Source organism: Emys orbicularis, chromosome 3, assembly GCF_028017835.1.
Source record: "Emys orbicularis isolate rEmyOrb1 chromosome 3, rEmyOrb1.hap1, whole genome shotgun sequence".
Classification (NCBI taxonomy): domain Eukaryota; kingdom Metazoa; phylum Chordata; order Testudines; family Emydidae; genus Emys; species Emys orbicularis.
This window is the reverse complement of record NC_088685.1, coordinates 111,203,975-111,218,469: the sequence shown is the minus strand read 5'-3', so window position 1 is coordinate 111,218,469 and position 14,495 is coordinate 111,203,975. Positions and strand designations below refer to the sequence as shown.

General features: G+C 44.4%; 1 protein-coding gene across 3 annotated transcripts in view; it reads right to left on the bottom strand.

Moving 5' to 3' along the window:
• Positions 1–14,495, bottom strand: part of AIG1 (androgen induced 1) — a 193,019-nt gene that overhangs the window by 65,334 nt on the left and 113,190 nt on the right. The window contains exon 4 of one of the 3 annotated variants that reach the window (XM_065400701.1): positions 7,803–7,858. The exons of the other annotated variants lie outside the window; for them this stretch is intronic. Within the exon in view, the coding sequence (XP_065256773.1) occupies positions 7,856–7,858 (3 nt within the window). The 3' untranslated portion in view covers positions 7,803–7,855. Of the gene's footprint in view, positions 1–7,802; positions 7,859–14,495 lie in introns of those variants that run through there. 3 annotated transcript variants of the gene reach the window in all.

The following is a 14,495-nucleotide window of genomic DNA, read 5'->3' as shown; positions in this document are numbered from 1 at the left end:
TGTAAATCCTGAGTGAGTTAATAAGGGTGGGTTCTTCACTGAATCCCCACCCAAGATGACTGCTGAAAACACCTAAGACTGATCTGGGGAAGAAAGAACTGGACCCAGGCTGGAAAAGGTGTCTGGCCTGTGAAAGGAATATCTGGAGTTCTAAGCTGCAAGCAAGAGCAGTTTGTCTTCCAGAAACTCTACAACCTGCTTAAAATAACATTTAGAGTGAGAAATTACTACTTGTAGCCAGTTTCTTTAGTGTCTAAAACTTAGTTTGCGTATTTTATGTGCTCAGTAATCTGCTTTGATCTGTTAGCTATCCCTTATAATCACTTAAAATCTATCCTTTGTAGTTAATAAACTTGTTTTGTTTTCTCTAAACCCGTTTGTGCAATTCATAATTGGAGGGCAAAAAGCTGTGTATATCTTCCATCACACTGAGGGAGGGGGCGATTTTCATGAGCTTACACTGTACAGTTCTCTGTGCGGCACAAGACAATACAATTTTGGGTTTGTACCCCAGAGGTGTGGGTGCACTTGAGTCCTGGACAATCCCCTAGCTTAGGGGTTCTCAACCTTTTTTTTTCTTTCTGAGCTCCCGCCCCCTCCCCCCACAACATGCAATACAAACTCCACGGCCCACCTGTGCCACAACAACTGTTTTTCTGCATATAAAAGCCGGGGCCTGCATTAAGGGGTAGCAAGCAGGGCAGTTGCTCGGGCCCCCACATCACAGGAGGCACCGCAAAGCTAAGTTGCTCAGGCTTCAGCTTCAGCCTTGGGTGGTGGGGTTCAGGATCCTGGGCTGCAGTCCCTTGCAGCAGGGCTTTGGCTTTCTGCCCTGGGCCCTAGAGAGACTAATGCCTGCCTTGCTTGGCGGCCCCCCTGAAACCTGCCCGTGGGGCCCTGGACCCCTGGTTGAGAACCACTGTCCTAGCTGATTCTTCCCATGTAGAGCTGATTTCAGTGTCTGTGTCTTTCTGCAGCCAGGCGTGTCCCTACCTGTGTGTGTGTTAGAGAGGCTTGAGGGCCTGGCATAGAAGGACAGGGTGAGGGTGCCCAGCCTAGTGTAACAGGTGGGCTCAGTGAGACTCCAGTACATCAGGTGGCACCCTGGAGTGGGGGGAAACCCGTCACACTGATATACGCTTGTTTTGTTCCTATAATTCCTATTCATCTTCTGAGAACCACTGGCACTTGCCCTGACAAATAGAACTTGGAAAAATATTATTATTTATTATTTGGAAGATGTGGGTTTCCTTCTACCCATACATAATTCTGGGGTCTAAACGCCCCAATTTTTTCAACTTGTGCTCCTTATATTGAAAAGGGATGCTTATTATTAAGTGATTGTTGTAGCTTGTCTCTCTCACCAACAGAAGTTGGTGCAGTAAAAGACATTATCTCACCCAACTTGTCTCTCTATTATTAAGTGGAACAATTGAACAGAGAGCTATTTGCATTAGTACTCTAGATAACATCCTGCAAACACATGATACATTGAGTCTTCATTTAAGAAACACAACCCATGGTGGTGCTTTTTTTAATCTCTGCCAATTCATTGAGGGTGCTGATGAAGCTGAGAGGAGGGATTTCGCTGTGCTCCATCCCTAGGTTTGCCACTTCTGCGGTACAAAAACCAGGACATCCGGAATAAGTGTGAGTCCATAAAACTGGACAGCTTCCAGCTGAGCACGCCTACAGATTTCCTAGGACAGCCACCTCAAAAAAGGGACGATCCTCAGAAAACCTGAACAGGTGGCAGCCCTCTCCACACCCTCCTTTCTCCCCCACTGACAGCATAAACATGGGGCAGGGATGATGCCAATTCCTATGGGCAGCATGAGCAGGACCAGTGTTTGAATCACCACCATCACCGTACTATTCCCGCTGGCATCAGTCCCACCATTTCATACTACATCTATATTTTGTGTGTTTGTAACAGAAAATAGGACTTTTAAACGGGAGCTCTTAATGTAAGATTTCCTTGGGGCAAAGGGTCAGTCCACTATTCCTCCTCCTCACCAACCGCAAAATATTTTGGTGTCCATCAGTCTGCAATACCTACTTCTTCATCATCCTCACTCAAAATCACTGTTTCAATGTTAAGGTATCCATCTTTTTATAATCACCATCAGCAACAGCAACAGCATTCTCTTTGGGGACTTGTACCTTGACCATGTAGTACCCAATCAGTGCCCAGCCCCAATTAGGTTTGATATATTAAAGGTAAGTGTGGGAAGAAATCCCTGAAGTTTGCAGGTAGAGCTGCCAGGTATGGAGATGACCAATGCTGACACACAGATATGGTACCTTAATAACAGCACATTTTGTTAAAAGCTGCATCTCCTATTCTGCAGATGCTCATCATGCTCTTGTGAATGTCTGATAATGAAACAAGCATAGATATATGATACAACACATTATGAGGCTGGCTGGATAATAAATAATAAATCAGTTCACTGGCAATAACTGAAGTATTTCCAGAAGATAGTAATACCAGGATGTGGGGAATGGATTGTAGGTTTTCTTCCATTAAAACTAAGAGGTACTTATGTCAGGACAACTAAGTTTCCAAACTAGTTATGAAATGTAATAAACATACTATTTAGTGCCAAAGTCAGAGATACAGAGGCAAGGATGACGAGAAAATGGTTCTTTTACCTGAATTCTTCTAGATGGGTGAAATAATTCAGCTAAAATGTAGCCTCTCTGGCCTTACCTACACTTGTAAGTTAGAGTGTTAAAACACGGTAAGTAACACAGGTAAAGCAATATAAGGTGAAATGCTTGGTACAGACAATGACTGTTGTGCTCCAAACACCAAAGGGCTAATCACAACCAGATAACTACATGATAGTCCTTGTCACATTTAACATGTAAGCTACTATATTTGTTAACACATGCTCTAATATGGTATAATTTTCCAGTTTAGACAGACCCCCCCCCTACCCCCTGCTGAGCGGGGCTGACCTTGATAGTAGAAAAGATTCAGCGAGTTTGGAACAAAGGAAAAGTACTATGTGGTTTCCTGAATATTGTCTATCCCAACAAACAGCACTCAAGCTTTACATTCCACCTGGACAGGCTTGGGGATATGCAGCTGGAGCAAAAGAAAATGTAAAAAAGTTTTTTTCCCCCACCATCTCTGGAAGTTCAGATAAAAATCCTGGTGATATGCAGACACAGTTGGACAATGGCTAATTTTGAGCAGTCTTCAGTTTAAACATCACCAGTTACCGACAATCTTGCCTGATTCGAACACCTCCTTTTGTTTCTTGGACCACCATTGTTTCTTTTCTCAAATTAAGTGAAGTCCTGTACACTTTTTAAATGGTTCCAGGTTGAGTTAATATCCTCATCAAATATTTGGCTTCTGACAGAAATCTGTACTGGGCAGGCCTCATTTAAGACTAATGTTAGCCTATCATTGGCATTCTCCTCTAGACAAAGTGGCAGAGCTACCACTTTTGGATTTCTCATTTAAGAACTCATTTCAAAATGCAGAGCACAGAGGTAGTGGACTTTCTAAAACCTCCGTCATGCTATGCCCAGTTAATTTAAGCTAAAATCATACATTGTAGCAGGGTTCTGGATGTTCCTCCCCCTTAGGAAGACTCATAGCTTGATTGTCAGAGGTGCAAGCACCCACAGCTCACACTGACTTTAATGAGATTTGAGGAAGGACTGAAAACCAGGCCAAACTGCGTAGTCTTTCAGTGATGTGTCAAGCCTTCACTGGCCAAGGGTATGGCAGCCCTTGTGATCAGATTCTATTCTTGAGTCTCTATCATCTTGTTACAAGAGGCTGTGTGCCAAACAACTGTCAAAAATACCCAGTGGGGCCACACAAACACACTTCTTCATGTTGAGATTACAATTTTAGAAGCTGTAAGTGAATATTTATAGTAGGTCTTGGCAAAACTGAAAGGCCATATATGAAAGGAATTCAGAATAAAACATAAAAGTCTATGGCACTGATTTGTCTAAAAGAGAAATTTGCAAAAAGTCTCATCATTTCACAACAAATAAGGGGCCCTGAGGTCTAGGCAAAAACTTTTGAATTAAAGCAGAATACTTAATGTCTAAAACATTCAGCGTTTCAGATCTGACAGCTCATATTTACCTTTGAGTCTTAATTCATCAGATGGCCTCAGCAATTACCATACGGTAATACAATAGTCAAATATTTTATTCATTAAAATAAGGATTTCAAGAAGTTGTCTCAGACTTACAATACAGGGAAGTGGGATTAATGCATCATACACCGTATTCACAGCACAAATTGACCTTCAAATGCCTGCAAATAACTAGTGGATATTTCCCCATCTACACACAAGCTTTCTGCTGTCTTCTATACCAGTTCCTCTCACCATGTCCAATGTAAAGGGAAGGAGGGGACATGTCAAGGAAGTTCCACGGGCAGGACCTGGGAGGGAAGAGGGTGTGGTGGAGAGAAGCTCCACTATAACTGATTCTCCACTGATATAAAACCTAGGGGCTTATGTTGGGGCTGTCATAACTTGCACCAAATCCATGAAGCTCTGAATCAGGAAACCACAACCATCTGCTGCCACCCTCCATTACTTCTGTGCTGGATCAGGGTCATTGTGTTAAACTTAAAGGAGACATTAGAGGCTCAATTCTCCACTGCATCTAAGTGCTATTCCGAAGCAGTGGAGAGAGGGGGCTGCTGGGAACCAGTTGCAGATCCCTGATCCCGTGCTGCCTGGACCCACCATAAATTAAGAGCTGCTGATGTCACTGATGCAAGATTCCTAAACCGTAATCTACATGAGAAAAGACCTGTTGGTAGAGCAAAGTCAGTAGAGCTATACTGGCCAATCCTCCTAGTGTAGCTGCACTATATACTAATTCCCTGGGCTAAATAAGCTATTCCAGCAAAAACACTTTTATGCCAATAAAACTGCATCTACATGAGGGCTTCTACTGAAGTGTGGTAAAAAATGCCACCCCTAACCAACATTGCTATGCCAGCAAAAGTTTCTAAGGTCACTTGTCCTACCTGAGCCTGCACAAGTAGATCAGCACAGCAGAGCTGCGCTTTGCCATATCCACTCCAAACCCATCCAGATACAAGCCCTACACCAGAGTTTGGAGACCAACTGCTGTAGGAGGCGGTTAGGCCGCCATCTGCTTTTCAGCACCAGAGACTTCCTCTGCAAAAGGAGAATTCTCTGTTGTCCTTTGCCATCCAGTTTTTGCCCACTTTGCGCCATTTGAACAGCAGAAGCTGGAGAGTCCAGCTCTAATTCTCTTCCTTTCTTCATGATGTCTCCTCAGAGATGACAGAAGAACTTGGAAGACAAAGGAACTGTAAATATGTGGTAGCCACACTTTCTGAGAATACTGCAGGGGAAGAGGCAGGAGGAGAAGTTCTTGTTTTAGCCTCTCCTTCACATTCTCCTTTGCATCAAATGTAACAGAGGCTCTCCAAGCTGCTGCTTGGATGCCATCATGTTTCTTCAAAAACGTTCCCATAAGTTACAGTGGGTTCTGTCTGTTTTGATTTGATTGAATCTAAGACTGAGTCCCTTAATTTAAAATTACTGATTTTGATAAAGATTTAGAAGACCAGACCCTGGCCCCCACTGCAGCTATTCTGCACTGGTCTGCCCGTGTAAAGCGACTGCAAAACTGGCTTAGCTGGTACCGGGGAATCCTTCAGTGGCATATGGGAGGTTTAGCTGGTTTTACACCATACCTTCCTGCCTCCTACCCAAAGTAGAGAAAGTGCTGGGCGTGTGCAGTAGCCAACTGAGGATGAGACATGACTGGGGAGCTGAGGTGACCCCCAGCTGCCGTACAGCTCTGCTCCACTTTTGTCCAGGAGATAGTTTAAAGACCGTAACTATATTACAGTATATCGTAAAGTTGAGTTATTGGAAAACAATGCCAGACATGTAAAATTCATGTTTTGGACCTGAAGATATGGAATTAGAATATTTTGATCAATTGATTACTTTTCAATATTATATACTGAATGTATTCATCTTCTCCAAATTTTAAAATAATTTTACTATCTTGTTAAAGAATAAGCCACCTATGGCCATGTCTAACTTTATTTTAAGCAAAAACAACAAGGAGTCTGGTGGCACCTTATAGACTAACAGATTTATTTGGGCATAAGCTTTCGTGAGTAAAAACCTCACTTCTTCAGATGCATAGAGTGAAAGTTACAGATGCAGGCATTATATACTGACACATGGAGAGCAGGGAGTTACTTTGCAAGTGGAGAACCAGTGTTGACAGGGCCAATTCAATCAGGGTGGATGTAGTCCACTCCCAATAATAGATGAGGAGGTGTCAATTCCAGGAGAGGAAAAGCTGCTTCTGTAATGAGCCAGCCACTCCCAGTCCCTATTCAAGCCCAGATTAATGGTGTTGAATTTGCAAATGAATTTTAGTTCTGCTGTTTCTCTTTGAAGTCTGTTTCTGAAGTTTTTTTGTTCAATGATAGTGACTTTTAAATCTGTAATAGAATGACCAGGGAGATTGAAGTGTTCACTTACTAGCTTATGTATGTTACCATTCCTGATGTCCGATTTGTGTCCATTTATTCTTTTGTGGAGGGACTGTCCGGTTTGGCCAATGTACATGGCAGAGGGGCATTGACCTTCAATTGACCTTTTTGATTACTACTGATAGAGAAAGAAAGTTTGTCAATTTAAAAAAATATATATAAGGGAGAGGAAATCATATATGTCCGTACCTGGCCAGGGCTGCTCAATAGTATGAGAAAAGTTTTTTTTCAATCTCTGGTTAATCTCTTTCAATCAAAGCTTTAGTACTTTTTCTGGCAAAATTCCAAAGTGGTGTTGGAGATATATATATTTGTTGAGCTTTTTAAAGTAGTGTAGGAGATCTAGCCCCAAGTCTTCCATTATATTAGGAGAATGTGTGGCTAAATCCTCCTGCGCTGGTCTGAAAATTTTTTAAGCATGACGATACTGAGACTTTTTTAAGGAATGCCAAAACAAAAGTAATAATGATGTGGCTGATGTTAATTTGAACGGCTGATGACGATGCTTTATCTGATTCCACATTTCCTCAATACGAAAAGTTTGGTTTCTGGAAGAACAGTAGCTTGGCTATTTACTTCATTATTTCATCCTGGATCATGGGTTTTAACAGCAGATATATACACTGGCAATGTATACGTTTCAAAAGGAAATGTTCATTGATTTGTGGCAATGTTGCTCTTATTTAGAAATGAAATATTAGCTACAAAACAGTATAGACTTTTTTCCTATTTGTCATTTATATATAAAATCAGCAATCTTCACACAAAATATTTAGAGGGTTTCCATTTGACAAAATTACATTAAGTAAATTGTGATCTTATTTTTCTTTTATACATGCTTCCAATTTGTCAATGATTTAATAAATAATTAACCACTGATGTCTAAAATATAAATTAAGCGCTTCAAATACTAAGTTATACCACTGAAAGCCGCCTCCTCCTCTTGAGGTTACATAAATATCTCAAGAATATAGCAGTGAAAGCATCGCCTGAAAAAAGAAGGCCAATTGATTTTAATGTTTATAAAATCGAAACAGGTTCAAGGGAACAGCATTCACAGGACTTTCATGTCACTTCTTCAGAGGCTTAGGAGGGAAGTGAGATGACCAATCTTCATATGTTTCCTAAACAAATTCAAACAGGTGCTCTTTGCTTTTCCACTTGGAGTGTGTGATATTTTGTGCCTGCCCTTATGAACACTTTGATCTGGATCAGTTAGGAAGAATCAAAGAATTTGCTTCCTTTGGGGCTCTGGACAGATGACAGCAGCACAATCTGCCTTGCTTTGTAGGGCGCACTCATCCACAACTCAGATTCACATCACTGTGATTAAGAAAGACATTTCAATCTGTTAGTATTTTTTTTTAAAAACCTCAACCCCTCGCCCCCAAATCTCTGCAGTCACCTCAGCTGTGTCATTCTGCTTCTTAGAGAGATGGAAAATGATATTGCTTATTATTTTAACTAGCAGGGGGAAAATAGTGACATGACATCAATGGATATAAACGCAGTGGTAACTGTGACAAAATTTTGTCAAAACAGTTACCTTAAAAATAATTTGGCTCTGAAACACAAGAGCTGAATAACTGCTTGTTATTTCTGGAATTTTATAGCGAGGAAAAAATACTGAAATCTACATGTAGCAAACAAAAAACAAAGAATCCATGTGCCAGAAATACTGACGGCAGTACACTGCATTTCTTAAGTATGTAATGAGGTGTGATCTTATTTCTGGAGATATGCTATGCTATTTGATCTAACAATGACAATCTACTATTGTTTAAAAGACAATGGAAGATAGTTACTTAGGAGTCGCTTGTGCAAAGAATCACATTGAGACAGCATATATACAGAAGAAAACCTATTATTTGGTATACTTTTTTGTCCACACAAGATTTTCTTTTTTATTGTCTGGGGACAATTTAGTAGGGTCAGAATTATTTCCTACCCATATATTTTTCAAAATAAGCAAGAAATAATATTAAAAACAGCTTTTACTGATTGATACATTAACAGTACTCTGGGATGTTCCACTTTAAGGTCTACACAGTGGTTTTAATGGATTAAGAACTGTTCCTCCACTCAAAAACTGACCCAAAGACAACAATGCCAGAAGCAGTATTCTATCCATCTGAGATTAGACACTCAGGCATTTACTTTGAAAAGATGAGATCAGCTTAATGAAAACAAATGTTTTGTTATACAGTGCAGGTTTTATTCAAACAGCAATGAACTCCCCCCATGTTAAATGCATCTACAAATACATGCACAGTTGACATTAGTCAGACCTAGATACCTCCTGTTTACATTATTCAGGACCTGGCTGCCTACTCATCTCTCCTATATTTCAAGAAGTGCAGCACAAGGAGTTGATGAAGCTCAGTTCTCATGGCACTCTGGAAAATGATTCAACTAAATGGTTCGGTGGATAGATCCAATTTTTTGCCTCATTGTCTGTGTTCAGACTCCAACCTTGTATAATATTTTGGAAAAAATTATCCTTTTCTGTACTGAGCAGAGTAAATATTTTGTCAGTTGTTAAGGATGAGCTAGAGAGTAAGACCCAACGATGTATCCAAATCCAGCAACAAGACTTGGAACTGCTTAAGAACTTTTTCCAGATTGTGACTTGTAATATATTTCAGAAGCCAGCAGAAATACCAACCACTTGAACTATTAAAGAAAGGCTGAATGAACCCTTTTGAAGAGCAGTGAAAATATATTTTCCACCCAGCTTTTAAAAATTAATTAAATTAGCAAAGAAAGGGTGGGTGACAAATAGAAAACGTTTCCTTCCTTAAAGTGCTGTTTTTATGGTATCTTCTCAAGTATAGAACAATTTCACCACACTTAAATCTCATCAGAGAGAAGAACCTTACTGAATTAGGCAAAAATTAAAAGGTTACTACTTATGTAAGGTTCAAAACCCAAACTACATACATAACAGATACAGGCATACAAGTAAAATCTCCATCTCGTAAGGAAAGAGCAAGTTTTGTTAGGTATTTGAGTATCATAGCTGGTCAGTCAGGTTGTAATTGGCTATAACTGGCAGCCCTACATGACAAAATATGCTTTTCCTACAGCAAAGGGGCACTTAAACATTTTTTCCTACCTTTGGAAATATCAAAGAAAATCAAAGAAATTCCTTCCTATCTGATCCTTGGTGCCAAAAGCCCCACTAATAATTATAAGCTAGGGCCAAAGACATTACTGGAAGCTATATTGTGCCTTGCTATTCTACTGGAATGCAAAGAAGTGAGGGGGAGGGGGTAAGAATCACACTCCTACACAGTAGAACTAGTCATGAATTTTCAGATGAAACTTCTTTTTTTGAAGGAAAATATCAGTTACTTGAGACCAAAATTGTTCACAGGAATGCACCAGTTTCAACAAAACTTTCACTGGGAAAGGTTTCTTGAGTCAAGGATGGAATTTCTGTTCAAAACTAAAGAAAGATAGACATTCCCCAAAAATAGCTAATAGCTCTAATTTAGACCAGGGACTTGAACCTCAGTCTCCCATGTAAGTGCCCTAGCCACCAGACTACAGCCTATTCTAGGATGGGTCTTTCTCAGTCTCTCCTGTTGAAGCTGTTCTATGTATAAACAACTAAATACTCATTAGGCCAGAGAGAGTAAGAGAGACTGACTCTATAGCCCAGTATTTAGGGCACTCCCCTGGTCTGTAGAAGGGACTTGAGGCTGAGTCTCCCACATCCAAAGAGAGTACCTTAGCCACTGGCTTATTGGGTATTCTATGTGTGGGGAGGTCGCCCTCCCTCCTGTGAAAACTTAAGTCTCAGGTTCATCCCAATGCGGAGCAGGAACATTTTTTTAGATGTTCAAGAGTTTCATGTGACAGGAAAACCATTTCCCACCCAGCACTACTACCAGGGCCGGATTAACCTTTTGCGGGCCCAGCGCAAAACATATTTGTTGTCCCCATGGAGGCAATGGCTCATGGCACGGGGAGGTCAGTCCCCAGAGCGAGAGGCCAGCCAAGTGTAATGGGGCATGGCATGGCATGGCAGGGGCGGCCCCGCTCCACCAAGCCCAGTGAGAGGGCACTATTTACAGTCAGTTGCCAGATGCACAGTGGCCTGCCCAGCCCTTTGCTGCCAGCATGCCCCTTCCCCTCGGCTGGGCCCATGCCAAGCCTCACAGCCCCTCCATCCAACACTCCCCTGACTCCATATGGCCTGAGCCCCCCCCGGACCCACTATGCCCATCACCCCCTTCAAACCCTCCCCACAAATGCACAGTGCCCTGCACAACACCACCCGTGCCCAATGCCCCCCTACCCACAGCCCCACCACAACTGTCCAGCACCCCACACAGAACCCCTACTCCCTAGTAGGGTGATCAGGGGTCCAATTTTCAACCGGAACACCCGGTCGAAAAGGGATCCTGGCAGCTCCGGTCAGCATTGCTGACCGGGCCATTGACTGTCCAGTTGGTGGCGCCGCACATCGGGGCTGGCAGGCTCCCTGCCAGTCTCTGCACTGCATGGCTCCCGGGAAGCAGCAGCATGTCCCCCCCTGGCTCTTACATGTAGGGGCAGCCAGGGGGCTCTGCATGTTGCCCCCACCCCAAGCTCCGCCCCCACAGCTCCCATTGGCCACGATTCCTGGCCAATGGGAGCTGCGGGGGTGGCACCTGCAGATGGGGCAGTGCGCAGAGCCACCAGGCCGTGCCACCGCGTAGAAGCCAGAGGGGGGACATGCCGCTGCTTCTGGGAGCTGCTTGAGGTAAGTGCGCCGGGAGCCTGCACCCCTGAGCCCCTCAACTCCCTGCCCCAGCCCAGAACCTCCTCCCAAACCCTTCAATCCCAGCCCGGAGCACCCTCCTACACCCCAAACTCCTCATTCCCAGCTCCATCCCAGAGCCTGCACCCCCAACCAGAGCCCTTACACCCTCCTAGGCCCCAACCCCTGCCCCAGCCCTGATCTCCCTCCTACACCCAAACCCCTCATTCCCAGCCCCACTCCAGAGCCTGCACCCCCAGCCAGAGCCCTCACACACACACCCTGCACCCCAACCCCATACCCCAGCCCAGAGCCCCCTCCTGCACCCTGAATCCCTCATTTCTGGCCCCACCCCAGAGCCCGCACCCCCAGCAGGAGCTCACACCCTACCGCACCCCAACCCCCTGAGCCAGCCCGGTGAAAATGAGTGAGTGAGTGAGGGTGGGGAGAGCAAGCGATAGAGGGAGGGGGGATGGAGTGAGCGTGGGGGTGGGGGGCATCGGAGAAGGGGCGGGACATGGGCGGGGCATCTGAGGAGGGGCAGGGCGGGGGGGAACAAGGGTGTTCAGTTTTGTGCAAGTAGAAAGTTGGCAAGCCTACTCCCTAGTGCCCCGACACACATAGATCTTCCTTGCTTTCTCACAACCCAGCACCCCCCCCCAGAGACCCACGCCCTGCCTCCCGACCGCACTCACCGGCCCTGCTGGGAGGCGTCTGTGTCAGCCGGACTGAGCCGGCAGTTCAGCCAGGGTTGGTCCCGGGGCGGGGAATCACTCCATCCCTTGGGAGTGGTGCGATCAGCCAGGCCGGGGCCTGTCCTGGGCGGGCCCCCTCAGGGATCCAGCCAAGCCCCCCAAGACTGCCATCCCTCCCCCACAGCTGAGACTGGCCAGGCTTCTGCACTAGTCCCAAGCGGCTCAGCTCCGGGGAGACAGGTGTGACCCCACAGGTAGTGGGAAGCAGAGACTGCCTGGAGCCTGAGGTGCACTGGGGTCCGGCCAGGGGGCAGAGAGGAGCCGGCAGGTGGGACCAGGGGGCAGAGAGGAGCCCTCGGCCAGTCGGTGGGCAGGCCGAGAGGAGCAAGTGGTGGTGGTGGGGAGCCAGCGGGGTCTCAGTGCACAGTGCTAGTGGAGCAGGCCGGGGCCCCTTCTGGGCATGGATCCGGCTCCATGGAGCCACTGACACTATTGTAAACCCAGCAGTGACTACTTCACAGAAACAGGGCACAAGCACAGTCCTTGTGCTCTGGGAAGCTCATGGATTTCTCCCTCTGTGGTGCAAGTCATTCTTTGCCATGCTCCCTTGCCCATGCAGGGTGCACAGTGGGGAGTTTGCTGCAGTCCCTAAGAACAATGTAGCAGCAAGTACATGCCTTCTGTGCACTGGCATGCTGTGAGAGGTATTCTACCTTGCTGAGTCATAGCTCCCATGGAATAAAATAAGACTTGACACCCTCAAGGTGGGGCTGTGCCATAAAAGGCCACCAGGAAGGAAAGAGGCTTCAGGAATATAAGATCTCAGTTGTGTTTCAGCCAAACAATCATTACAAGTGGTGATCAGTACAACTGAATTCCACTTAAGACAGGTTGATCTGTAAATACCTAAGCAGAGAAGTATCAGAGGGGTAGCCGTGTTAGTCTGAATCTGTAAAAAGCAACAGAGGGTCCTGTGGCACCTTTGAGACTAACAGAAGTATTGGGAGCATAAGCTTTCGTGGGTAAGAACCTCACTTCTTCAGATGCAAGTAATGGAAATTTCCAGAGGCAGGTATAAATCAGTATGGAGATAACGAGGTTAGTTCAATCAGGGAGGGTGAGGTGCTCTACTAGCAGTTGAGGTGTGAACACCAAGGGAGGAGAAACTGCTTCTGTAGTTGGATAGCCATTCACAGTCTTTGTTTAATCCTGATCTGATGGTGTCAAATTTGCAAATGAACTGGAGCTCAGCAGTTTCTCTTTGGAGTCTGGTCCTGAAGTTTTTTTGCTGTAAGATGGCTACCTTTACATCTGCAATTGTGTGGCCAGGGAGGTTGAAGTGTTCTCCTACAGGTTTTTGTATATTGCCATTCCTGATATCTGACTTGTGTCCATTTATCCTCTTGCGTAGTGACTGTCTAAGCAGAGAAGGAAATGAAAACTGAGTATCTAAATATAAGGAGATAATTGTGGAGCTCACCACATAATTATGAAAATATCTTTGTGTTCATTTAAAAGATATCTGTATTATGAGGATTGTCCCAGTGGGGCTGGTCCTTTAAGGGGGGTTGGACCCAACCTCACCTGTGACAGGTCAGCAACTTCTCAGCTGTGACTGATCAGTGAGGGATCAGGTGATTACACAAGCTCAGCTGGGAATAGAGCTGCAGGGAGCAGGAAGGTTCCTGTAGGTGATCCAGGGGGTGGAAGGGAAAAAGCACTCCAGGAAAGTGTTGGTTCGTGTACCTATTGTGTAAGTAGCTGCTGAGGATGTGAAAGATGAAAAGGATGAGGAAAATGACAGGGAGAGAATGATGCCTCAATGGTAGCCACGTCAGAGGAAATTTCCCCCTCCACACCTTCCGTCGGCAGCTGCACAAAGTCTGAGAAGTGAATACTTGACAGGTAGTTACATTTAACAATTCATTCTGAAGCCTGAATTTTGCCGTGCGGCCTCAAAATGGAAGACATTGGTGAGCTCTCCATTCCCCTTTGCCAGGGGGCAGACACATACAGATCATAACCTCTTTAGGGCAGGGACTATGTTTTTGTTCTGTTTGTTGAATGCCTAGCACAATAGGATTCTGGTCCATGACTGGGGCTTCTATGCACTACAGTAATGCAAATAACAGAAAGGGTTTTAGAGCCAGGTTTTAGAACCCTGTTATAGTCTTGCTGTCACTGTTAAGTGTTGCACATATAGTAGTAGAATTTTATGTTTGTATTTTATATAATTTAAAATAAAAAATAAATGTATTGGTGTATGATTTGATCATATCCTGCCAGCCACCCTTTTTGAATAGCAGAAAGGAATGGCCTAATGGGTCGTTGGTAGAGATACATCAGCCAGAATCTGTGTCTGGACTGATTTCAAGGCAGTAACAGATCCTTTGATGGTCACCAGTTTGTTGTAGGTTTAGCATTTTAAAATAAGTAAAAGAATGCCATGATTGTTTTCTTTTGCATTGCAATTTGATGTTCCTGTTCAAAATGTTCTGTGTAAATTAATTCTGTTTTG